This window comes from Pinus tabuliformis, chromosome 8, assembly GCF_031772625.1.
Source record: "Pinus tabuliformis cultivar Carrire ecotype Pingquan chromosome 8, CPIR1, whole genome shotgun sequence".
NCBI classification, from domain to species: domain Eukaryota; kingdom Viridiplantae; phylum Streptophyta; class Pinopsida; order Pinales; family Pinaceae; genus Pinus; species Pinus tabuliformis.
Genome location: NC_142294.1, coordinates 330,784,174 through 330,809,037, shown reverse-complemented (window position 1 = coordinate 330,809,037; position 24,864 = coordinate 330,784,174). Strand labels below are relative to the sequence as shown.

The 24,864-nt window shown below is 38.6% G+C and overlaps 1 protein-coding gene and 1 pseudogene across 1 annotated transcript; both read right to left on the bottom strand.

Annotated features, from left to right (window-relative positions):
- Positions 1-1,125: 1,125 nt before the first annotated feature.
- On the bottom strand, positions 1,126-2,514 carry LOC149235466 (sphingosine-1-phosphate lyase pseudogene; annotated as a pseudogene).
- Positions 2,515-6,067: 3,553 nt separating this feature from the next.
- On the bottom strand, positions 6,068-7,458 carry LOC149235465 (sphingosine-1-phosphate lyase-like). Its single transcript, XM_089368553.1, has one exon. The coding sequence runs from the start codon at positions 7,160-7,162 to the stop codon at positions 6,068-6,070; it is 1,095 nt and encodes a 364-aa protein (XP_089224679.1). The 5' UTR covers positions 7,163-7,458.
- Between the last annotated feature and the right edge of the window lie 17,406 nt (positions 7,459-24,864).

Below are 24,864 nucleotides of genomic sequence, written 5' to 3'. Positions count from 1 at the left end.
AACCTATTAAATACAGTCAGCACTAACTGAAGTTCTAAAAGGTTCATATTTAATTATAACTTTAATTCTATCTTCTTCGTAGAAGATTCCTCCTTGCAGCTTTGACACATGGCTTCCTTTCCGTTTGGCTGAGATGGCATGAGATGAGCAATTAATGCCCCATGTTTGTCTTTAATAACACATCCTTTCCGTTACCCTGAAACATAGGCCAGTGTTTGTCGGTCTTTGATGTGCTTCACGATATTCAAATCCAAAGCAATATGCCTTTTATCTTTGATTACTCAAAATTGAACAGGCTGCCACGTCTTCGATGTGCTGGCCATTTTTTCATGTGTGAAGACAACACCTTTCAGAAATATTTGCTGATTTTTCAATCATAATTGATTGGCTCAACTGAAACATGCAGCTACAGCAGTTTCGTAGCACGCTACAAAACTGCTGTGTAATTTAGAAAACACAGATTCAACCTAAAATTTGACTGTCTTCAAGTAACAAGGAAGAAGAGATGTATGCCAATCATTGACAATGAAAATAAAACCCTCCCCATGAGGTCCACTAAAGTGTTCACTGCTTGAGAGCTTAATAATCTTTGGAGCTTCAATAGCTGCCTGACATAAGAGGCTAAAACGAAGTTCATTGTCTTGAGTTTTTATCCCTGAACAAAAGATAACTGCCTCAGAAGGTTTATGATCTTCTGCTTCAACACCATCATCTGTTAAAATGCCACATTCCGCTGCAATTGCTTTAGCTGTGTTAATATTGTCACCAGTGACCATCCTCACTGTAATACCTGCCATATCATGCTGTGGAGATGCTTTCTCAGATATGACTTCCATTAATTCACTCAATTCCATGCCAAAGTCAATCAAAGAAACAACAGTACATCTGTTGCAGAAGAAATCAAGCTTTGTCATGCGAATGTTCATCTGAGTGTCTGTTCCATCATAGTGAGGAGAATTGGGCTACCCTGTAACAAATGTGACATTCACAAAATCAGATACATCTTCCTCTTTGGTTTTTTCCCCTCCTAAGGGTAAATTCCAATCAAAAGTTCATATTTGGAACTTGTAAGAGGGGTTCCAAAGTCATGTGATGAATTTTGTTTTGGTGTCGAGGGGAAAGAACTTAAGATGCTTTACTGTCCATATATTCAATCAGCAAATCCTGCACCATCCCTCTGTCTGGCATCTTTCCAGCAGCTCCATATATTGGAGCCATGCCATCTTCAAATGCACTTGGATTTTCTTGCACAGTTGTAACTGCTTCTTTCAGATCTTTCAAGCAATCTTCTGCTATAAGGGTATGCTGAAGAGTCAGACATATGTGTATGCTGTTAGGTCTTTGTAAAGCATTTAGATGCCATCCTCGTGTTGACAGAACATCATTCACTTTAAAAATATCAAGCTTATCTGATCCAAATGCAATTACTGTCATGTCTGGTCTTCCCACAATGAATAGTTCTGGAATTTGCTTTATTCCTTCCTGAAATTTTTTTGATACTTCCATTACTTTTCTCACTGCCTCCAGATATCCTTCCTCCCTAACACTCATCATAGCTGCCCAGGCACCAGCAATAAGACCACCAGGTCTGCTTCCAGCAATAGTTGGTGAAACATAAAGACCTCCTGACCACTCCGTTACAGCCACAAATTGTTGCTTTCTGATTTCATGATTGCGATACAGCACAACACTTGTGCCCATTGGCCCTAGGCCATACTTGTGAGTATCCACTGATATTGAAGTTACTCCTTGAACAGTGAAATCAAAAGGTGGAATTGGATACCCTAATTTGCGAGCAAAAGGAAGCACAAAACCTCCAAGGCAGAGATCAACGTGAAAGAAAATACCCCAGCGCAAGACCAAGTCTCCAAGTTCTTCGATGGGATCAATGATACCATGAGGAAAACCCGGTGCTGAGCCAACAATCATAACCGTATTCTTGTTCAAATAACGCTGGATTGCTTTTACATCTGCTTGGAAATCTTCATTTACCAGTACACGCCATAGCTTGATTTTAAGGTATTGGGCCGCTTTATCATATGCAGAATGGGCAGATTCTGGAATTATCATTTCTGGTTTCATAATTCCCTTCTTGACTTTCATATAATCCCGTGAAGACTTTACTGCAAGTATAATACTTTCTGTGCCTCTCGAAGACATATTACCACAAACTTGTCCTCCAGATGCTTTTTCTCTACTACCAAACATGCTTGCTGTCATTGCTACCACCTCACTCTCAAATCGTGCTATACTTGGGAAAACGCTCAAATGCAGCGGGTTGGTGTGAGAAAACATGGAATATGCTTCATTTATCAGTGAAAAATGTCCTTCGGATTCACTCCCACCAATATACACTGTACCAGAGCATCTTCCTTGCCATCGCACATCTTTTGACTTCTCAAATTTCAACCTTTCTATGACTCCTATACCAAGACCAGCCCTTGGCAGCTCAGGTTGCCAATTTTCTCGTCCAGATTTAACACTAGACTGCATCTTGTCAACAACCTTTCCCTTCTCCCGTTCGATGTGGGTCGGAGAGCATGGCCTCCATTAATTTCCCTAGGAAGCTTGTAACGAAGTAGTTGTTCCTCAGAGGTTATCGTTGCAGTGATTTTCATCCTTATTGCATTTGCACCTTCTGTAGACACCTTGAACAAAACCCTCCACACCAGATGATCTGGCACCTTCAAGTGGCTTTGTTACAATACCTGTAACTCCGCGAAATAGTCCTTTGCAAAAGCCCCTTTGATGCCAATAGAGCCTGCACGTGTCAAGACTGACATGTAAGACCTTACACATGCTATTCCCGTAAAATTCTTGCAGAAAATATGACATCTGGTGTGAGATGTGCTATGGATCAGCATGAATTCCCCATTTCGTAGTGCAACCAGTGCAAAACATGAATTATGCGCTACAAAATCACTTAAAACATGCTGCGCTGCGAAACTGATAGAAAGGATTTATGCGCCTTTGACAAACAGTCGAACTGATGTGAAAAATTTAAAATTTTTTCTTGAGTGACAACAGTGGCTCCACTTGGGATAGTGTGCTCCTGTAGTACACTAAGAACTTGCAGATCCAGTGCCTTATCCATTCATGACAAACAGAAATTTGCTTGACAAGCATGACTGTAGGAGAAAGAAAGCTACATCTACTGAAAAATGCTCAGTTGACCTTGAGCTTATTTATATTTACCTACCTACCTATCCTAACAATTTCAAACTTTTTTCTGCTCAATCAATATGAAATTTCCAATGTAGCCAATCCTCTGTTTTATCTGATATTTGACTTCTTTGACTGCATCGGAGTTCAGAGCCAATATGATAGTGTGATGACCGCTGCCACTGGAATTGTCTCTGATCTTTATAGGAAAACTGAAATACTGGAGTGTAAAACTCTTCCATGTAATCAGCTATAGGATCCCAGAATACATGATCAGCTTGATTTTTCTTGTAACTTTCTGGTTGTGCAAACTGATCTTCAACAACAGTGTTCAGTTCCTCAATCGTGAAAGAGAAAGGAACCAGCATTGTCTCCTTGCGTTCTGCCATAGAAAACTTCTGAAAATAATGATCATGATTATGAAAACTATATGCCTGAATTTGACATTCTAAACCTTCAATTTCTTTCTCAATGTCCTCAACAACTTCATCCAAAAATCCCATCTTATCCTCTGCTTTACAGTCAAAGGACTTTAGATACGAGGACAAGGAAAAAGAAAAATTTTCACCTATTTCTTCATTAATATGATCATCATTCCATTGTTTGAAACCCTCAACTGAAGGAGAGTTTGCCACCACCTCTGACCTATCTATCCATTCCTCCAAAAACATAAGCCATAAGTCTTGAAGTGACTTAACGGATTTGATAGGAAAACTTTCAATCCATTGTTTGCATTTCCCTTGAAGTGAATCATAAAATAACATAATGCAAACATCCTCATGTTTAACTCTAAGAAGCTCAGCAAAATGACAGAAATCTGAGATATGCTTCAGAGTTAAATTCAAATCTTCTCCATTAAATTTGGGACCATTCCTTAGAAAATATGCATCCTTGGGAAAATGATTTGGGAAACCATGAATTCCTGAAAAATCTATGCATGCATACCTTGAACTAAGAATGGTAGCTTCTGGGTCCTTCATAACTCCAGTGAAATCACCATGAACCTATGAATTTCGAATTCTTCAACAATGGAGTCGCCAAGGTAGATTTGCAGCCTCAAAAACCTTCTGAGCTCCTGCTACCTTCAGAAGTTCAGCTTCATAATTTTGGGAATGAGTAATCTTCAGACTCCCGGCAGACGCACCAAAATGTTATCACAAAATCAGGTACTGAAGGCTGCCAATCAGCAAGACTCTGTGTAACTGTTTCAAACGAGGCTTTTAACTAAGGCTTAGCCTCCTTAGTCTGAGAGGGCTCTCTCATAGGTTATTGATATTGAACAAGATGGCTAACTCTTACAAGACACATGAAAAATGTACTGGCTGGACAGAATTGCTTCCCATTGGGCTTATGGAGTCACTAATATCTCAGTAAACAATAACACTATCCTTTCATAGAAATTAGGGCACTTTACATCTAATGTTCAAACATAACTTACATGAAACTCAGTTTGCTTAGGCATACAGGAAGTCAGAGCATGATTCATGAGTTCTGAGTGATTATGCATTAACCAAACTGTAAAAGAACATTAAAGAGAATAAATCATCATACATTTGAACAATAAGATCTATTGTGAATCCTGAGAAGAAACAACAGTCCTTTGCATTACTGAAATCTGCTATACATAAACCAAAACAGTCTTCTCCAAAAACATCCAACCCCAATTACCTAGATCATTCTCCTCTATATAGACACATACTTCTAACTACTTAGAGCTTCCACCTCCAGCATGAGGGGAGCTCGATGATTGCCATTAATTACTCCTATCCGCTATTGAACTAACCTATTAAATACAGTCAGCACTAACTGAAGTTCTAAAAGGTTCATATTTAATTATAACTTTAATTCTATCTTCTTCGTAAAAGATTCCTCCTTGCAGCTTTGACACATGGCTTCCTTTCCGTTTGGCTGAGATGGCATGAGATGAGCAATTAATGCCCCATGTTTGTCTTTAATAACACATCCTTTCCGTTACCCTGAAACATAGGCCCCTGTTTGTCGGTCTTTGATGTGCTTCACGATATTCGAATCCAAAGCAGTATGCCTTTTATCTTTGATTACTCAAAATTGAACAGGCTGCCACGTCTTCGATGTGCTGGCCATTTTTTCATGCGTGAAGACAACACCTTTCAAAAATATTTTCTGATTTGTCAATCATAATTGATTGGCTCAACTGAAACATGCAGCTACAGCAGTTTCGTAGCGCGCTATGAAACTGCTGTGTAATTTAAAAAACACAGCTTCAACCTAAAATTTGACTATCTTCAAGTAACAAGGAAGAAGAGATGTATGCCAATCATTGACAATGAAAATAAAACCCTCCCCATGAGGTCCACTAAAGTGTTCACTGCTTGAGAGCTTAATAATCTTTGGAGCTTCAATAGTTGCCTGACATAAGAGGCTAAAACGAAGTTCATTGTCTTGAGTTTTTATCCCTGAACAAAAGAAAACTGCCTCAGAAGGTTTATGATCTTCTGCTTCAACACCATCATCTGTTAAAATGACACATTCCGCTGCAATTGCTTTAGCTGTGTTAATATTGTCACCAGTGACCATCCTCACTGTAATACCTGCCATATCATGCTGTGGAGATGCTTTCTCAGATATGACTTCCATTAATTCACTCAGTTCCATGCCAAAGTCAATCAAAGAAACAACAGTACATCTGTTGCAGAAGAAATCAAGCTTTGTCATGCGAATGTTCATCTGAGTGTCTGTTCCATCATAGTGAGGAGAATTGGGCTACCTTGTAACAAATGTGACATTCACAAAATCAGATACATCTTCCTCTTTGGTTTTTTCCCCTCCTACGGGTAAATTCCAATCAAAAGTTCATATTTGGAACTTGTAAGAGGGGTTCCAAAGTCATGTGATGAATTTTGTTTTGGTGTCGAGGGGAAAGAACTTAAGATGCTTTACTGTCCATATATTCAATCAGCAAATCCTGCACCATCCCTCTGTCTGGCATCTTTCCAGCAGCTCCATATATTGGAGCCATGCCATCTTCAAATGCACTTGGATTTTCTTGCACAGTTGTAACTGCTTCTTTCAGATCTTTCAAGCAATCTTCTGCTATAAGGGTATGCTGAAGAGTCAGACATATGTGTATGCTGTTAGGTCTTTGTAAAGCATTTAGATGCCATCCTCGTGTTGACAAAACATCATTCACTTTAAAAATATCGAGCTTATCTGATCCAAATGCAATGACTGTCATGTCTGGTCTTCCCACAATGAATAGTTCTGGAATTTGCTTTATTCCTTCCTGAAAAGTTTTTGATACTTCCATTACTTTTCTCACTGCCTCCAGATATCCTTCCTCCCTAACACTCATCATAGCTGCCCAGGCACCAGCAATAAGACCACCAGGTCTGCTTCCAGCAATAGTTGGTGAAACATAAAGACCTCCTGACCACTCCGTTACAGCCACAAATTGTTGCTTTCTGATTTCATGATTGCGATACAGCACAACACTTGTGCCCTTTGGCCCTAGGCCATACTTGTGAGTATCCACTGATATTGAAGTTACTCCTTGAACAGTGAAATCAAAAGGTGGAATTGGATACTCTAATTTGTGAGCAAAAGGAAGCACAAAACCTCCAAGGCAGAGATCAACGTGAAAGCAAATACCCCAGCGCAAGACCAAGTCTCCAAGTTCTTCGATGGGATCAATGATACCATGAGGAAAACCCGGTGCTGAGCCAACAATCATAACCGTATTCTTGTTCAAATAACGCTGGATTGCTTTTACATCTGCTTGGAAATCTTCATTTACCGGTACACGCCATAGCTTGATTTTAAGGTATTGAGCCGCTTTATCATATGCAGAATGGGCAGATTCTGGAATTATCATTTCTGGTTTCATAATTCCCTTCTTGACTTTCATATAATCCCGTGAAGACTTTACTGCAAGTATAATACTTTCTGTGCCTCCCGAAGACATATTACCACAAACTTGTCCTCCAGATGCTTTTTCTCTATTATTAAACATGCTTGCTGTCATTGCTACCACCTCACTCTCAAATCATGCTATACTTGGGAAAACGCTCAAATGCAGCGGGTTGGTGTGAGAAAACATGGAATATGCTTCATTTATCAGTGAAAAATGTCCTTCGGATTCACTCCCACCAATATACACTGTACCAGAGCATCTTCCTTGCCATCGCACATCTTTTGACTTCTCAAATTTCAACCTTTCTATGACTCCTATACCAAGACCAGCCCTTGGCAGCTCAGTTTGCCAATTTTCTCGTCCAGATTTAACACTAGACTGCATCTTGTCAACAACCTTTCCCTTCTCCCGTTTGATGTGGGTCGGAGAGCATGGCCTCCATTAATTTCCCGAGGAAGCCTGTAACGAAGTAGTTTTTCCTCAGCGGTTATCGTTGCAGTGATTTTCATCCTTATTGCATTTGCACCTTCTGTAGACACCTTGAACAAAACCCTCCACACCAGATGATCTGGCACCTTCAAGTGGCTTTGTTACAATACCTGTAACTCCGTGAAATAGTCCTTTGCAAAAGCCCCTTTGATGCCAACAGAGCCTGCACGTGTCAAGACTGACATGTAAGACCTTACACATGCTATTCCCGTAAAATTCTTGCAGAAAATATGACAGTTGGTGTGAGATGTGCTATGGATCAGCATGAATTCCCCATTTCGTAGCGCAGCCAGTGCAAAACATGAATTATGCGCTACGAAATCACTTAAAACATGCTGCGCTGCGAAACTGATAGAAAGGATTTATGTGCCTTTGACAAACAGTCGAACTGATGTGAAAAATTTAAAATTTTTTCTTGAGTGACAACACAGTAGAAGGCAATACGTTAGGAGGAGGAAAGGAGAAAGTTCCTAGTAAACCAGAATCTTTAATCAATCCTACCCCAACATCCTTGTAAGCGATAGTTGTTTTACTGACATGTTGGATACTTTTAGAAGAGGCTGGGTTGGATGAAAATTAAGTTAGCTGGTCTATGGTTACGATATTTCCATTATGAGGAAACTTTATAAGTCGAAAGAATGATGAAACAACAACAGTCATAGCATAATACCAACTGCGACCCAAGAGAAGGTTGTAATCTAGAGGGGCGTCAACCAATTCCACATCTAGATTAACAATTTTGCCTTCAACCCCTATAGGTAAATCCTATAGAATGCCAAAAGGACGGAACCTAAGGGCATCAAAAGCCTTTAAAATAGTCGGGGATTGATTAAGTGTAGGAGAACCAAGTGATCTCCAACACTAGATCGACATAATACACATAGAAGCTCCCTGATCAAATACAGTCCTAAAGCAAGGTCTGTTTTTGACTAACACTAGAATCTGGAAAGCCATTTGATGTGGTAGAGGAGGTGTACTATTTTCTAAATTGAAAATTATAAGGTTTGAGTCTTGAATATCAACAGCTCCTATAGCCGATAAAAGTAATTTACGCTATGTTGGGCATGATTGCAGCACCTCCAAAGCCGACATTGCTGAAGGGGAAATAGCTAAGTCTTCAACAATGTTATAATTTTGAGCAGCTCTCACATGCGGATTGAAAGCTAACTTCGATGTATACCTTTAGCAGGCAGTTTGATTACTAAGTCTGGGTTAGGTTTCTCAATCTGTAGTGGATCAGAGCTAGGAGTTGAAGTTGATGGGTTTGAATTAGAAGATTCTGCTTCCTTACCACCAACATGACTTTTACTTCCATAATCTTGTGATCGTGTCGCAATCCTAACATGCAACATCATCATTATGGGTTCTTCTAAGGCATTTGAGGAAGAACCAATCATCTTACTATCTCAACTAGGAAAAGGATCCTTCAAGACAGCAGGCATTTGAGAACCTTTGACAATTTTCACAACCTCAGCGCGATGAGGGTAGTCTCTTGTAAAATTCTCTGCATCACAAATGAGACAAGGATAGCGAGGTTTACGTTTCTCGTCAGTAGATTTAGTTTTATCTGATTTCTCTTTTGAGTTTTGTTTATTTTTCTTCTTCCCCTTTTTTTTACCACCGGACTTTGATTTAGCCGTAGATGATTCTACGACATGAATATCGGCAGGAATTTCAGCGGAAGAGTCTCCTGTCAGGGAATCTGGTAAAGTTATAATAGGAGAAGAATTCTTTCAAGATTTCTTCTTAATTTTGGTGTTAACTGAACCAATCATACCATCAGTGGCATGAGACCCTGAAGGAGCTGCAGTTATTTGATTTTGTTTCGGAAGGTCGGGGATTTTTTCGTGTAAAGTACCCGACTGCGTATAAATGAGGTCAAGGTACTGAGCCTGAGCAATTACTTGCTCTTCAGTAACAACTCCTGCCTTAGCTACATCCTCAGTGATTTTAGGTAATAATGATTTAACAAACCATTCTGCTAAAATTTGATCCGGAATAAAAACTTTCACTAAACACTGTCTACGTCACCATTCATGAATATGATCTGAAATATATGTGGATGTTGACTGTTTTAATGAAGTTAATAATTCCGTGCCATTGTCATATCTGACAGGCAACTGAAAATGAGTTAAGAATGAAGTGGCTAACTAACTAAAATTATAAAAAGAAGCTCGTGGTAACTCAATGTACCACTTGGCTGCAAGACCAATCAGAGTGCGTTGAAAAAGATGTAAGCGAATTGAATCATCTATAATGGAGTTAGATGCACACCAGAGGTGATAAGTCATCACATGGTTTGACGGATCCTCTCCTGATTTACCTTCAAACTTTGGGATATCACTGGGCAACTTATTCGGCATTGGCGGCCAAAACGGAAGATAATTAATTGGATCGTTTGTAAGGCACAACAAATCAAGCAAGTCAAAATTTGCAATGAACGGTAACTGATGGTTAGGGTCATGAAAACCCTGGGTCATAAGACCAGCCCCAGGAGGAGGATATCCCGGATAACTTGGAATTGGAATTGCATTTGGAATATTGTATCCTCCCGGAAAACCAGGATTAACTGGACTAAACTGGGGTTGTTGAGGTTGCTGATAAGTATATCCAGGGTATGGTTGATACTGGTAAACTGGGCTTTGAACAACAGGACCATATAGGTACTGTCCCTGGTACGGTTGATAAGTGAATTATGGTTGACTTGTGACAACCGTACTTGGACCAGGTTGTCCTATAGGCATTTGAACCGAAGTCTGAATTGTAGGTCCAGACTGAGGTAAAGAGGCTTGAGGAGTTGATGTAGGAATAGTAGAAACCGGTGCTGTCGATAATCCAGAAGTAGGTGGGGTAGATTAAACAGAAGCTGCAGTAGTTGCAGCAGTCCTTTGAGGTGGAGTTCAAGGTGAACTAGGCCCAGACTAATGAGCTACACCAGGTGCAGAAGTTTGAATAGTAGGCTCGACAGGTTGCTGGGTTGAACCAGAAACCAAAGGCTGTTTAGATTGAGATGACAACTGCACATTAGGTTGCAAAATCTATTGTGATTGAGATGGATCCCACACCATGTTCATTCCGGGGTATGGACCCATAGAAGGTTGAGCATATTGAAGACCATAACCGGGTTGAGCGTAGGGCTGATAATTCAAAGGTACATTTCCATATCCTTGTACAAATGATTGACCAAAAGGTGGTTGGAAACGTTGGGTTGGGTACTGACCTTGAGATTGATAACCTTGAGGCACGTACTGAAACTGGGGTTGACCTTGAGGTATGTACTATCCTTGAGGTTTCCCCCGAGGCGATAACTGACTATCTTGAGGTTGTGGATTTGGAATAGTACCAGACATCATAAGAATTTCTTCTACGCTCAACAGTTTAGTTTCGTTATTACCAATTGATAGCCCATGTTCAATGGGTTGAGGAGATGCTCCTGAAAAAGTACCAGCGAGTGACTGATACCCAGAAGGAACAGAAGGACCGCCATATAAAAATGTTTCTGGTGATTGGAAAAACATGGATGACTGTCTCGACATATTCAAAGGAGGATAATAACCTCTAGGTGTTGGATGAAAATGAATTCGAGGTGGTGAAAAACTAAGACCTGGATTTTCTAAAAGGTTGGTCAATGAGACATACCAAGCGTCCCTCCTAGGTGGACTGTAAAAGATTGATTCACGCTCCCTAAGTTCTAAAGCTGTTGATTTTCAAGGAGAGTTATATCTTCTTCTGGACTAACAAGTTCTTCAATAGAAATAAGTCCTGAAGGAAGATTTTGGATAATGATCCTTACTACCCTGGGTGAACCAGGAACACTAGAAGTTGGAGAAGCAAATCCTGAGGATGGAGTAGCAGCAGGTTCATTTTCAGGCTCAGAAATTTCAGGTTCTTCAGCTAATTCACTAGTAGAAGAAATACTACTAGTAACTTTGGAAAATGAAATTGGTTTGGAGATATACTCTGTTGCTTGAACTTGATAATCAGGATGAACAACTAAAGAATATTCTCTATCTTCCGATGACCCAACTCTACTGTCACTAGGAGTTACAAGAGCTCATAGCCCTTCAAGTTGGCTTGGTGTATACTCGGGAGGTTGCCCCCGAAGTCTAAGGGATTGTCTCGGTAATTCAGCCATGATTAAATATTTTAATTACTTCACACACAAACTAATAAAAATCTCAATAAAACCACCTAAAGTCTCTAAAAAACCAAACAATTGAATCACATGCCTAAAAATCTAGGAGTTAAAACCACACACAAACAGTAACTTTCCATACCAAAAACACTAGTTGGTGATGAAATCCAACGTTGTAGAATTAAATACAGAAAGGGTGGTTGGAACAGTTACCCCGACAACCTTCTTAATGAAACAGACTGGCACAAGTTTCTCCACAAAACCGTCTCGAGTGAAGAGAACCCCCAGAGAGTTCAAGTGAGTCTAGTCGACATCTGCTCTAAGTACAGTGGGATCTTCCCTCCACCGTCACCTTAGGAAAGAATCCTATAGATAATAGCCACTAAGGTTACCAACAGAAACAAATATACCTGGGGGAATAGTCTATGATCCAATACACACGCAAGGGCGGAGTAACAAAGCACAATCCCCTTGAAGGCTCCTTGAGATAATCCAAGGTTTACCAACAAGTGACCCTAGGCTCCTCGACAATGGTCAATCCGAGGTTTACCATTTTTAATACGTGTATATCTGTTATCGTTCCCAATTAGGAAGGATTGATTACATCACTGGTTCGGCTATGATCTCGTGCTTGACTCCTTTAAGAGGAGCTTCCCAGAGCATACATGTAACAATTGGATTTATTTCCTACCGCAAGATATAGCTACTTGTTTGTTTTAACTATCTTGGAGAGTTAATTACTCCCTACTCCAAGATACTAGCCTAAGCTATGTTGGTGATAAGAGCCCTAGAAATAAAAGATTGCTAGATCAATTTTAATTTAAGAGTTATTTTTATTGGTTGATTCCTAGGTCAATAGGAATGGAGATGAAACTTTATGGTGTGAAGACTCGACTCCAAAACACTAAAAATGCGCCTAAGATGATAAACAATTCTTTTTCTTCAATGAATTTCTAGCTAACGAAAGAGTTGAGAATGCAATTTTTTGAAAACCAAATCTTTCTTCAACATATAAATGAAAAGAAAATCTTTTATGTCTTTTTCAATAAACTCAAAACGAGACTACTAATTATGCTCATGAAAAATCCCTTTTCTTTTCACACTCAAAAACTACAGAAAACAATTTTTTTCAAAAGAAATTCTACAATTTCTAGAAAACACTCAAAACTATAAAAAATCTAATCTTGAGATCTACAAATTCTAAAAACCTAATTGAAGTAAAAGCTTTAAATATTTTTAAGGATGTTTTATTTAGTTATTAAGAAAACTAAGGACTAATTCATTTAGAATAACAAATTAGTCAAAAAACACCGAGCTATGTTTTCTTTTTTTAAAACTGAAATTCAAAACTTTCAAACAAGTTCGTTCAAATCTTTGCAAAGAGAAAACAAAATCTATTTCTCAGCGAGGGAAGATTTCACAAATTAGCCAGACTCATTAAGAAGACCAAAAAGACCAGGGTAATCTGAGCTTTCTTGGGCTTCTAATCTCTGAGTTACTACAAAGACTAAGCGAAAATCAATCCAGGCACGCAAAAATTCTAGAAAATCACCTAAAATCAAAATGGCAATGGAACTCAATTACAAGAAATTTTTGACAGGACACATGCAGATCTGGGCAGAGACTAAAAAATGTAAATAAATCCTAAGCTTAACTAGACGAAAACAATTTAGTTTTTTCAAAGATTTTGACAGGGTCCACAGGCTTCCGGTATAACCAGATGGGGTACCGCTCTGTGTAGTAAAGTAACAGTGCAGGGATGTCCGCACTGTGTTACAAACACAACATGCAGTCCTCTTCAAAATTTTAGAAAAAAAAATATACTACAGATCCTAAAAAACTACCGAATCCCACACACATCAAGAAAAAACAAGAAACAGAGAAAGCTTCTCAAGTCAAAGTAAAACGAAAGGCAAAAAACCAAAATTCAAGTCCCTAGTATGGTCACCAATTTGTTGGTTGGATAAATCATTCTTGCAGACAAGACTGATCTCCCTAGTATCAACATATATCTAGTGACAAGAAGAACAAACAAATCTACCTTTCTCTAAATATATTGCGATTTATAAATAAAAACTAAGAGGTGTTTTAGACCCTACCTTAAGTCCAACGCTAGTTTGTGGTAGCCACGCTTCGACCGTCAGAATGAGTTTCCTTTTGAGAACTTGCAATCACAAACAAGCACACATCAAATAACACCTGCATAGCTAATATAATAAATCATATTCATCATGGTGATCAAGGAATCCATGAAATAAACCATAAAACACAGCTTATTGAGAAAAATAAACTTGATTTTATTAACTTTGAAAATAAGAAGAACTTTACAACCTTTGGTGCCTTGATGTTGTACAAGCTCCTCCCAGGGTCCAGACAGGAATATCCTCTTCTTTGGCAAGCCTCACACTCTTCCCAATGAGATCAAAAAAGGTATCTAATCTCTCTTCTCAAGCTCAATTAGGAAGACTAAATTCCAACACCTTTCCACCTCAAAAATCTTTAGCTTTCAACCTCCTCAGTAACCAACTCAATGCCTTATTTTATAGTGCAAAGGAAGGAGGTTATAGGTCCACCTATGAAGGGATAAAGTCCTCCTTCAAAGGGATAAGCTCCTCACATCAAGGGGTTAGCTCCTTAAGGTATGGGATGCATGAACCTTAAAGGAGCGAACTTGCCACCTCAAGATTCCCTCTAGAAGCTTCCAGAAATAACCCAAAGTGAGTTTTTAAGAATGTACTTGCGCCTTTTTGACTTTTACAGGGGTCCGCACCCATTACACAGAGACAGAGTGGTCAGGTACGCAGGGGGCATAACTAGTAGGTGCGGGACCACAGGAAATGCTAAGAGAAAGTGCGGAACCAGAGTTTTAGAGACTTTTAAAGGCTTTCTCTTATTTTCAAGGCTTGACATGAAGAACTGAGGTTTAAGACTTTCAAAGGAGGAAAGTATGAGTGGTGATAGACTCACACTGAATGCAGAATGTCATGGTGACAATATTTTGTGCAACAACCTACACCAATATTTTGAAGCGATTAAGAATTTCCATGGATCAATGGAATGCTTCCAGTAACTTGTGAACTATTGGGGAGGAAGGTCATTTGGTCAATGATTGTAATTCCGCCTTGAAAGGGGAATGCGATATTTTTTAAATATGTTGACACAACAACAACCATAGCATAAATCCAGTGCCGGGCAGTAGGATATTGTAGTCAAGGTTTCCATCAATGACCTCGACTTCAATTTCTATTGTCTTGCCCCCAGTTTGACTTGCAAGTTACTTAATATCCCAAACGGCGTGTATATTATTCCATCAAATGCTTTTAATGTCGTTGATGATCGTGACAAGGGTGGACAGCCTAAAGTTTTCCAGCAACTCATTGACATAATACAGGTAGATGCCCCCTCATCAATGATTGTTCGATGAATAGTTTTGTTGAGGCCTTTTACCTATATGAGGAAGGCGAGCTAAGTTGGTAACTGAGGTTCGTATCCTTTATGATTAAAGGCCACTAGATTGGAATCTGTTGGATCAATCCCACCTATCGCTGATAGTAAAGCTTGCTTTTGGGAGGGGTAATTCTACAGTACTTCAAGTGTCGACATAGCAGATGGCGATTGGGCCAGATCTTCCATTATATTATAATTTTGTGCTACTTGAGCATGAGTATTAAATGTCGATTTATGTACTACTCCCCTAGTTGGTTTTATTGTTAATTCAGGAATGATTGGTGGAACAACATCTGGCGAAGTTGTTGTCGAACTACTGGGTTGATTTGTAGCCTTGCTATTCAACGATTGTTGATTCCCATAATCTTTATTCCTTGTTGATATCAAAGCACCATTTTTCTATTTTGAGATGGATGGCATAAGCACTTGGGATGGGGAAGCATGATCAGTAGCAACGAGATTAGTTTGTGGGTTTGGAAACGGATCAATTAATATCATTGAGGTACTTGAAGTCTTTAAAAACTTTGTGACCTCAACTTGATGTGGACAATCTATCATGTAATGGTCCTCATCACATATAAAACATCGCTGATTAGGTTTGTTTTGTCCAGTAGGGTTTCCAGAAGATTTCTCAGGAGTTGAATCTTTCTGTTTCTTTTTTTTTTTCCCTTTCTTCTTGCCCCCTGGTTTCTTTGGATTTTTTCCCTTGTCGATTGACACAACATTAATTTCCAAGGCAAGAGGTTCTTCATATGATTTTTGACTAGAAACTACACGGGTTTTTTTAGATGTAGCCTTTGCGGTTTTTGTGCTTGTGGTACCGATCACACCATCATCGGCATGAGAGTCCTTGTTTGATTTAGGAGGGGGAGGAATGGAAAATTATGGTCTAGGAGCGTCAGGAATTTTGTCATAGAGCATGCCAGATTGAGCATAGATCAAGTCTAAATATTGTGCACGAGCAATGACTTGCTCTTCAGTGACAACTCCTCCCTTAGCCACATCCTCTGTAATAGAGGGCAATAATGACTTTATAAACCATTCAGCTAAAAGCTGATCAGGAACATACGTCTTTACCATTCAATGATGATGACACCACTCATGAATATGATCAAATAAGTGAGTGGCTTTCATTTGTTTAAAGTTGGTAAGGAGTTCTGTCCTCATTTCATACCTTATGGGTAACTGAAAATGGGTTAAAAAGGTAGTGGCAAGGGTGCTGAAGTTATCGAACGAAGCTATAGGAAATTCAATATACCATTTTTTTGCCGGACCAGTTAGCGTTCGTTGAAAAAGGTGAAGCCTAATTGAATCATCATTCAGGGTGCTAGATGAGCACCAAAAATGGAATGTAATTACATGATTCGATGGATCTTCACCTAGATTTCCATTAAATATAGGAATATTAGAGGGAAGTTTATGAGGAATCGCTAGCCAGCAAGGGGCATAAGCAATTGGATCATTCGTTAGCCAGTTTATATATGGTAATTCTAGAGTCGCTACAAAAGGCAACTGTTCATTCAAGTTAGGAAAAGCATACCCAGGATAAGATGGAATTGCCTGAGCAGTAGGTCTTTGCATACCAGCATAATGTATCTAATGCTGGTAACTTTGATAAGGTTGATGGGTATAATCATTATAGTATGGTTGTTGATAACTGTTTTGAAAATGTGGTTGCCTGTTACTTACAAAGCCTTGTTGCTGAGGTCCTTGGTAAGATTGCTGGAATTGGGTTGTTGATATTGTACCAGCCATGGTTGTTGGACCATTTTCTATTGCCCAATACCGGATGATTGAACAAGATGCAGAGTGATAGTACATGTTTGAGTCTTAGTCATTCCAGGTATGGAGGCACTAACTTGAGGTTTTGATTGAATCGTGGAAACAAGAGGCTATTGCATTGCAACCTGAGAGACTTGAGGTTGACACGCAAAAAGAAGTGCTTGTACTTGCGATACAGTCACAATAGCAGGTGTAGTGGGAATATTTGACATAGGTTGGACTAGTTGCATTGAATATACAACCCTCGGTTGTTGAGGTAGTATTGCTACCCAACTGCTAGATGTAATTCCATTTTGACCTGAATTTTGTTGTAAACTCTCATATGGTTGTTCTCCAGGAGGGAACAATGAAAAGGCATATTGCCCCCCATATGGTGGAAATCTAGTGCTTAAAGGATAGATCAGCCTTTGAAGACATACAAGATCAATTTGTTGAGTTTCAACATAAGAAATACCAGATGAGACCCCAGATGAAGAAATAGGAACAAACCATGTCGTCGAAACAGTCCCTGAATGGGCTCCAACTAGCTGTTGATAACTAGCCGGGACAGATGGTATACCAGCAAACATTGTAGGAATGGCAGCAAGAAGCTCTATCATAGCCGTGTCAGTTGACACAGTCCTAGATGTTGATGGTTGCTCAGACATATTTAGTCTATCCAAAAGATTTCCTAGCGATTTGACAGGAACTTGTGATGAAGAATGACTAAAAGAACTAAATTCTGTAGTAGAAGGATATAAGTAAGTCCCAGTTCCAAAATGCAATGGAGTACTGGATGGAAGATCCTCTACTATCTCTTCTATGGAAATCAGTCTAGGTGGAAGAGGTAGACAATCAGGTCCGTAAAATATTTCTGGAGCAGAATAAGGTATAGCTCCTGTAGTAATAGATAATGGAGGAGTGGCACCTTCTGAATTCTGGAATTCAACTTCCAGATGTTCAAATAAGTGAACTTCAGTCCCTGGTTCAACTCTAGATGGAGTTGTCTAAGGTATAAAAGTGCCTACCGTTACACTAGGATTAGTTCTAATGTCCTCTTGTAACCATGGAGCTTCTTCTCTAAAGGCAGATGTACGAAAAATGATCAGAGTAACTATAGCCTCTGATGATGTTGAAACACAAGTTTCAAATAAATCAGGTGAATTGGACTCATTTAAACGAGATCGTTTTGCCCGGAATGGTTTTGTCTCCGGAGTTAAAGATGGTTGACTCGCTAGTCTCCATGAACGACGGGGTTTTGATTGATCAACTCAAAATTAAAAGGGAAAACGTTATTCCAAATTAAATAAATTTTAATACACTTTGACTCAACTTTGCTTTTTCAATTTTTAAGAGTCGAGAAAAATCTAAAGGTGACTCTAGTTGCCTTCGATTTTTAACGAGCCTGAAGTGACAAGTGCTTAGATGGACCTTTTCTTTTAAGGAGTCGAAAAGGAACGAAAGTGACTACTTTGGAAATCTAGACAGAGGGATTACCAAACCAATCGCAAAAGTGCAAAATACACCTTGGTGATAAATGATAGAGAAATTACCAAGGACTTATGTATAGCAGTCAATCTTCCCGAATGCTGTGTTCGGTGCATTGCGATCGATAGGGTGGCAGACACAGCTTCCTAAGGATAAAGGATATCAACCTATTGTGGTCTCCCAATATATACTCAACAGTATCGGGAGCACAAGGCCATACTGGCACTTTTCGTATCAAAGAGGAGGAATCACCCAACCTTCGATGAAAACGATAGTTACTAGGTTTTACGATGCCGGAACATGTCTCTAGCCTAGACTTCTAGATGTGTTGCGTTAGGTTCCAAAGAATTTTTATGTTCATTGAGATTTATTTTAGAGTTGATCTTGCTTAGAAGTTTGTCTTTCAAGGTTCACGCATGATGTAGATGTAAAATTCCTAAATATGTAATCCAAAATGATAAACAGTCATTTATTTTCTTTTAGCAATGAAAATCCTAGCTACTAAGGAAAGAAGAATACAATTCTTTCAACATAGAGCAAAGAGCACACACTAAATGCACTTTTCCTAAATCATCTTTCGCACATAGTCAAAATGAAAATGCAAATGCATGTATTTTTTTCATTTCCTTAATGTGAGAATTCTCAAAAGGAAAAACAAGTACAGATCTGAACTATTTTCTTCAAAGCAACATTTCGACAATTTCTTTTCAAAACGAGAGAAAGAGTAAAACAACACTTTTCGATTTTGAATGGAAAACTGCTTTCGACACTTCAGATATTAACAATTCAAATCCAATACAATGACAAAAGTACAATCAACTATATAGAGAAGGAAGACTTTACGACACTCTTCTTTTTGACTCAAAATGACAGTTACGACACTTTTTGCATAAAAAACGATAGTTTGATTAGGCTACTTTCGACAAAGGAGGACTGTAAATGATTGACAAATACATAAAAATTTTTACAACTCCTAATCAATGGAGGCTGAATAATGTAAAAGAAGGAGGCTTCAGCAATGAGATACTGATCATGAATAGCAAAACCACTGAATAGAGCTGAAAACAAGGAGAAAGACCAAATTTCAAATAGGAAAATACTGTCACTCAATCATCACACCTGTCCTTAAAGGAAAAAGAGATGTATCTCACCTGCAACACACGGGAGGTGCGATGCATACAGGTTGCCAGTTACAGATAGTGTGATGGACCAGGGAAAGAAACTGAGTTTGGTTTTTGCTCAAAATTTGCAGCTAAGTTTAGTGATTTAGGTTGTGTTATGATGGACAGTAAAAACAAAGTATAGGGGTTTGATATTATGAGGTTATGAACTACCACAAGGGTGCTTAGAATGTTTGTAAGTCAGATATTTAGTTCATAAACCAACCTAGAGATTGACTGAAGCAGCATTCATCTACTTTGCAATTACATAGCGAAGGCAGTTCGAAGGCTAGCTGGCTAAATTCAGGCTCCATCTATAGTTTATAAAGCAAACACTAATAACAAACAAACAAACTATTCATTCCCCAGTGGAGTCACCATTTTGTTTCCGGGAAAACTAGCGTTGATTTGAACTGCTAGTCCCACTAAGATGGGTAGCTATCTTAGAAATAAACAATCAAAGCAATTTGAGATTTCCTTTAGGTGTAATAGATAAGAGGGAAGAAAAGAGGACCAACCTGGATCTTCCACTTTGATCCTTGCTTGATTTCTCTTTCCTTTGATAGAATTTGCCACTCCTCTCCTACTTGTCCCACTTTAAAGAGTACCTGTAGAGTCAAAGTAATAGAAAACCATCAAAGCATCTCTATCTAAAACATCATAAAAAATGTAGAATCAGAAACAAATTGACCATACAATTGCATTCATGAACAATAAGATTCACAAACACACGATTATATGGAGGAAAACTCAAAGAAATTTATTAATAGTAGAAGAGAGGATTACAACCCAACTGTCTGATCTAGCATCATCCTTCTAGCATAGAAGCCCTCTTCACCTCATGAAAACCAAGATCACCCAACAAAACAATGCTCCTTGTCAAAGAGAAACCAAGAGCACTTCTTTACAAATTACAAAATTCCAGCCTCCAGATATCTCAGATGAGGGATCCATTTATAGATGTCTTGCAAGGGTGTGAGTTAGCTCTAGGTTTCTTATTAGTGTCATTCCACTGATAGTTCTTGGTTCCACTTGGAGATTTCATTGATCTCTTACTCATCCCTAGGTGAATTCAGAGAGGCAAGTGTCCTGGGAGAAGTTTCTGGAAGATTCCATGAGCTTCCACTTAGCAAACTATCTTTGCCATTTGTCTATTCTCACTCATCACACCCTACAAAAGGCCATTTTAGTGTGCATTGCACCTAGCTAGTGTGGCAACCAGTATGCATCACACCTTGACCATGGGGCAATCAGTATGGTCCAGTTTTGGCTATTTCTGAGTGGTTTTTCATGTAGAACTTCTGGGAAATGATGTAACCAGTTGACCATGATCCTTTAGGGTATGAAACAACACTTTTAGGGAGTAAAGAGCCCTTGGTTTATGGACATATGAATTTGGGGTTGCAATGCCCAAATATGTCTATAACACCTGGGTGGCCTGAACAAGGTTTGACATGAAACTCTCTCAAGAAAAGCTTCTTGAACTTGTTGTTATCTTGTACATAGATATTGCTCTGAAATTTGATCAAGCCATCTACTATGAGGTGATACTCTTCATCCTGATCACCTTAACCCTGCTATTGCAATCTCTGCTTTAGCTGTTTATACTTCTCGTCATGCTTCCCTACCTGTAAGATTCGCTCGTGTAAATATGTTGCATAAGAGGTCACAACTAAAATATGATTCACCAACACTCTCCTACTGAGAGCATCCAGAACCTGGTTCTCCTTCTATTTAATGTACTTGATCTCAAAATCAAACTCACTGATCTTAGCCAAATATATTGCTTGCCTTGCATTCAAACTGGGTTGTCCAAACAAGTACCTTAGTCCACTATGATCACTCATCAAAGCGAACCTCCTACCAAGGAGATAATGTCTCCACATCTTCAATGCATGGATGATTGTTTCCAATTCAATATCACAAGTCACATAGTTTACTCATGTTCATTCAACTTCCTTGATTAATAGAAAACCACCTGCCCTTCCTGCATCATAAACCCACCAAGTCCTTCCTTACATGCATCTTTACAAACCACAAACTCCTTATCAGGATCTACAATATTCAAAACCAAATCATTGGTAAGAAAATGCTTCAATTGCTCAAAACTAGCTACACACTCAGTAGTCCATTCAAATTTCATCCATTTTATGTGCAAAGATTTGATAGGATAGTCAATCTTGGAGAAATTCTTGATCAACCTCTTGTAATAACTTGCTAGTCCTATGGATGATCTGACCTCATGCATATTCTTCGGATCTGGTCTCTCCATGATAACCTTAATTTTTCCTAGATCCATTGCCATCCCTTCCTTGGAAACAACATGTCCCAAATAATGAATCTAAGACTAAAATAAATTGCACTTGTTGAGCTTGGAATATAACTAATTCTCTCTCAACAATCTCAAAATTGCTGTCAGACACTCTACATGCTCCACCTCATTCTTTGAATATACCAATTTATCATAAAAAAATACTTTCACAAAATTATCCAGATAAGGGTGCAACACACTATTCATAAAACACATGAAGGTGGCTAGAGCATTGGTAAGACCAAAAGGAACCACCAAAAACTCAAAGTGCCCATACCTTGTATGAAATGAAGTATTGTATATGCCTTTTCCTTTGATGCACACTTGATTATATGATGATCTCAAATAAAACTTGAAAAATAATATAGCTCGCTTCACCGAATCGAACAAATCATCAATCCAAGGAAATGGATACCTGTTCTTGATAGTCACATTATTCAACTTCCTATAATCAATGCACAATCTAAGAGTATCATCCTTCTCCCTCACGATCAACACTGGTGCACCCCAAGGAGACACATTTGTAATTACATATCCCTTATAAAGCATCTCTTTAAGCTACAAATTCAATACTAACAACTCGGGAGTGTTCATCTTATATGGTGCCTTAGATGTTGGTGTTTCTCCTGGTATCAACTCAATAGAGAAATCCAATGAGGCAACATATCTGGAATCTCTTCAAGAAACACATCCAGAAACTGAAGTAAGATAAGATAGTTTCTCAGGACCTCATGATCCTCATCTTCCTTCCTTTTGTGACTGGAAACATGTCTTGCAAACAATAACAATCCTTTCATGTTGTTTCACTTAGCTTGAATAGTTGTAACCATTCTCACTAATGTAGGATTTTTCTTTCACTACAAGACTACCTTTTCTCCATCATCATCCAGGCACTCAATGGCCTTCTCCTAACTATCTACCTTAGTATTGTGAATCAACAACCAATCAATGCCTAAAAGCATGCTAAATGAACCCAAACAAAGCACATTTATATGTTTTTATGTAGGCATTCCACTAAGATAAAATGCATAATATGTAACCATTATATCAACCTCTAATGAAATCTTCTCTTGTTATCTATAACCAACTGCAAAAACCAAGATTCTACATGCATTTCTTTATTCAAATGAAATGGATTTACCAAGTCAGGACTAACATAACTACAATTAGATATAGGATCAATCAAAATGGAAAAAAATTGATCATGAAGTTTATCTTCCATCTTAATATGGATTCCTGATGGTCTTCTTACCTATTATCAAGTACAACATAGATCCGAGGAATGTTTTGGCCTACATTCCAAATTATTTGTGCCTCTTGAGCACTGTAGATTTGTGGCCTAGTACCCTGGTACAGTGGACAATCCTTCTTGTGATGGTATTTACCACAAATCCAACACTTTAATGGTTCCTTGTTACTATGTTTATTATGCTGCTCTCTAGGATGATACCCATGTCCTTTCTTTGCTACATTAAACTTCTTATAAGATATTACATTTTATTTCTCACCTACATCCTCAGATTTTCCTTGCTTCTTACGCCATTTTCCTTTAGACTTCTCATTACATTTCTAGTCATGCTTGAACTCAAGCTTGCACTTTGACTACTCATAACAATGCTTCAACTTCTTGATGTCTTCCTCCAATTATTGAGGCTCATGAAACACAATCTATTCTATGAATGATAATGACAATCCACAAATGAACCTTTGGATATTTATTTTCCCATCCTTGAGATAGGGAACATATCTCAAAAATTTTAGAAATTTGGTTGTGTACTCTTCATCTATCATGGAACCCATATTGAGCTCATAGAATTCCTTGGCCTTTCTGTCATAATATCTCTCAGATAGGTACTTCTTCCTGATTTTCTTTTCAAAAGCACCCCAAGTTAGCTTTTGTTCTCTGATGCGTATAATTTTCTTAATATCTTCCCACCATATATATTATTTTCCTTTCAGACTTAAGGCAGTTATCTTGGATTTCATTTTCTCTAAGTAATCATGAAGTCTAAGGAATTTCTTCATCCCAAGCAGTGATGCTTTTATATCTTCTGATTTCTTAACTTCCACATCGAAAGTAGGAGGCTTGGATTTCTTGAACTCTTCTAGAAATGATCCCCTCTCACTCCTCCTATAAGGATGATGGAGGCAATGGAAATGATATCTCTTAAAACTGGAGCTAGAATAAAATCCATGAATGCTAGCTCTCCACTCAAGTGTATCCAAGGATCTTCCACTCTTTAATGTATCATATTTTTCTATCCTTTACCCTTTTCGATGCCTATTTCCATCGACACTGTCAATATTTTATTCATGTTTGTCCCCATGACTGATCACCCATTATCCCTGCTATTAAAACTTTGAAAGGATTTGGAGGATGAATGTATTAACCTCAACTTGCTTTTCTTGAGATGTGGCAAGCCTCTCCTGTGCCTTAATCAACCACTCATTATCTTCTTTGCAACTCACAATTTCTACCTTCATGCTTCTAAATGTATCTGCCAAACTAGGAGAATATCCCTCTCCTTGCTTCTCAACTGATCTCTCCCATCCTACCAATGTATCTTCCAGCTTGTATGAAGAGTAATATGAATTATACTTAATTGTTATTCTCTTCATCTCTCCGCCTTCTATTTCCTGTAATATGCCATTGGTATCTAAATAAAAACATAATGAAAATCACACCTCAATGTATTCTAGGGGAGGTTATTGCATTTACACAGGCCAATCTAGATTAGCACAATACAACATTACAAGCATAGCAACTCATACATGGATATCATAACCATAACAAGAAATAGCTAACTTGCATGCATGCTAAACAAATAGAAAACTAACATTCTTGCGTAACAATCAACATTTACCCAGAGGTGCAGTGCTACAACCTCGTTGTCATACCACCCTATAACACCGTTACCATAGAAAGGTTTATAGGGAAAGAAACTACTCTAATACCACCTTGTAAGACCCCATCCCACATTTACACGCTTTTACAAGCTCGCCAGGGTAAAATGAGATTAGA

Coding starts and splice junctions, on each gene's coding strand:
- LOC149235465 (XM_089368553.1), bottom strand. CDS start 7,162: ATGACAGCAAGCATGTTTAATAATAGAGAAAAAGCATCTGGAGGACAA.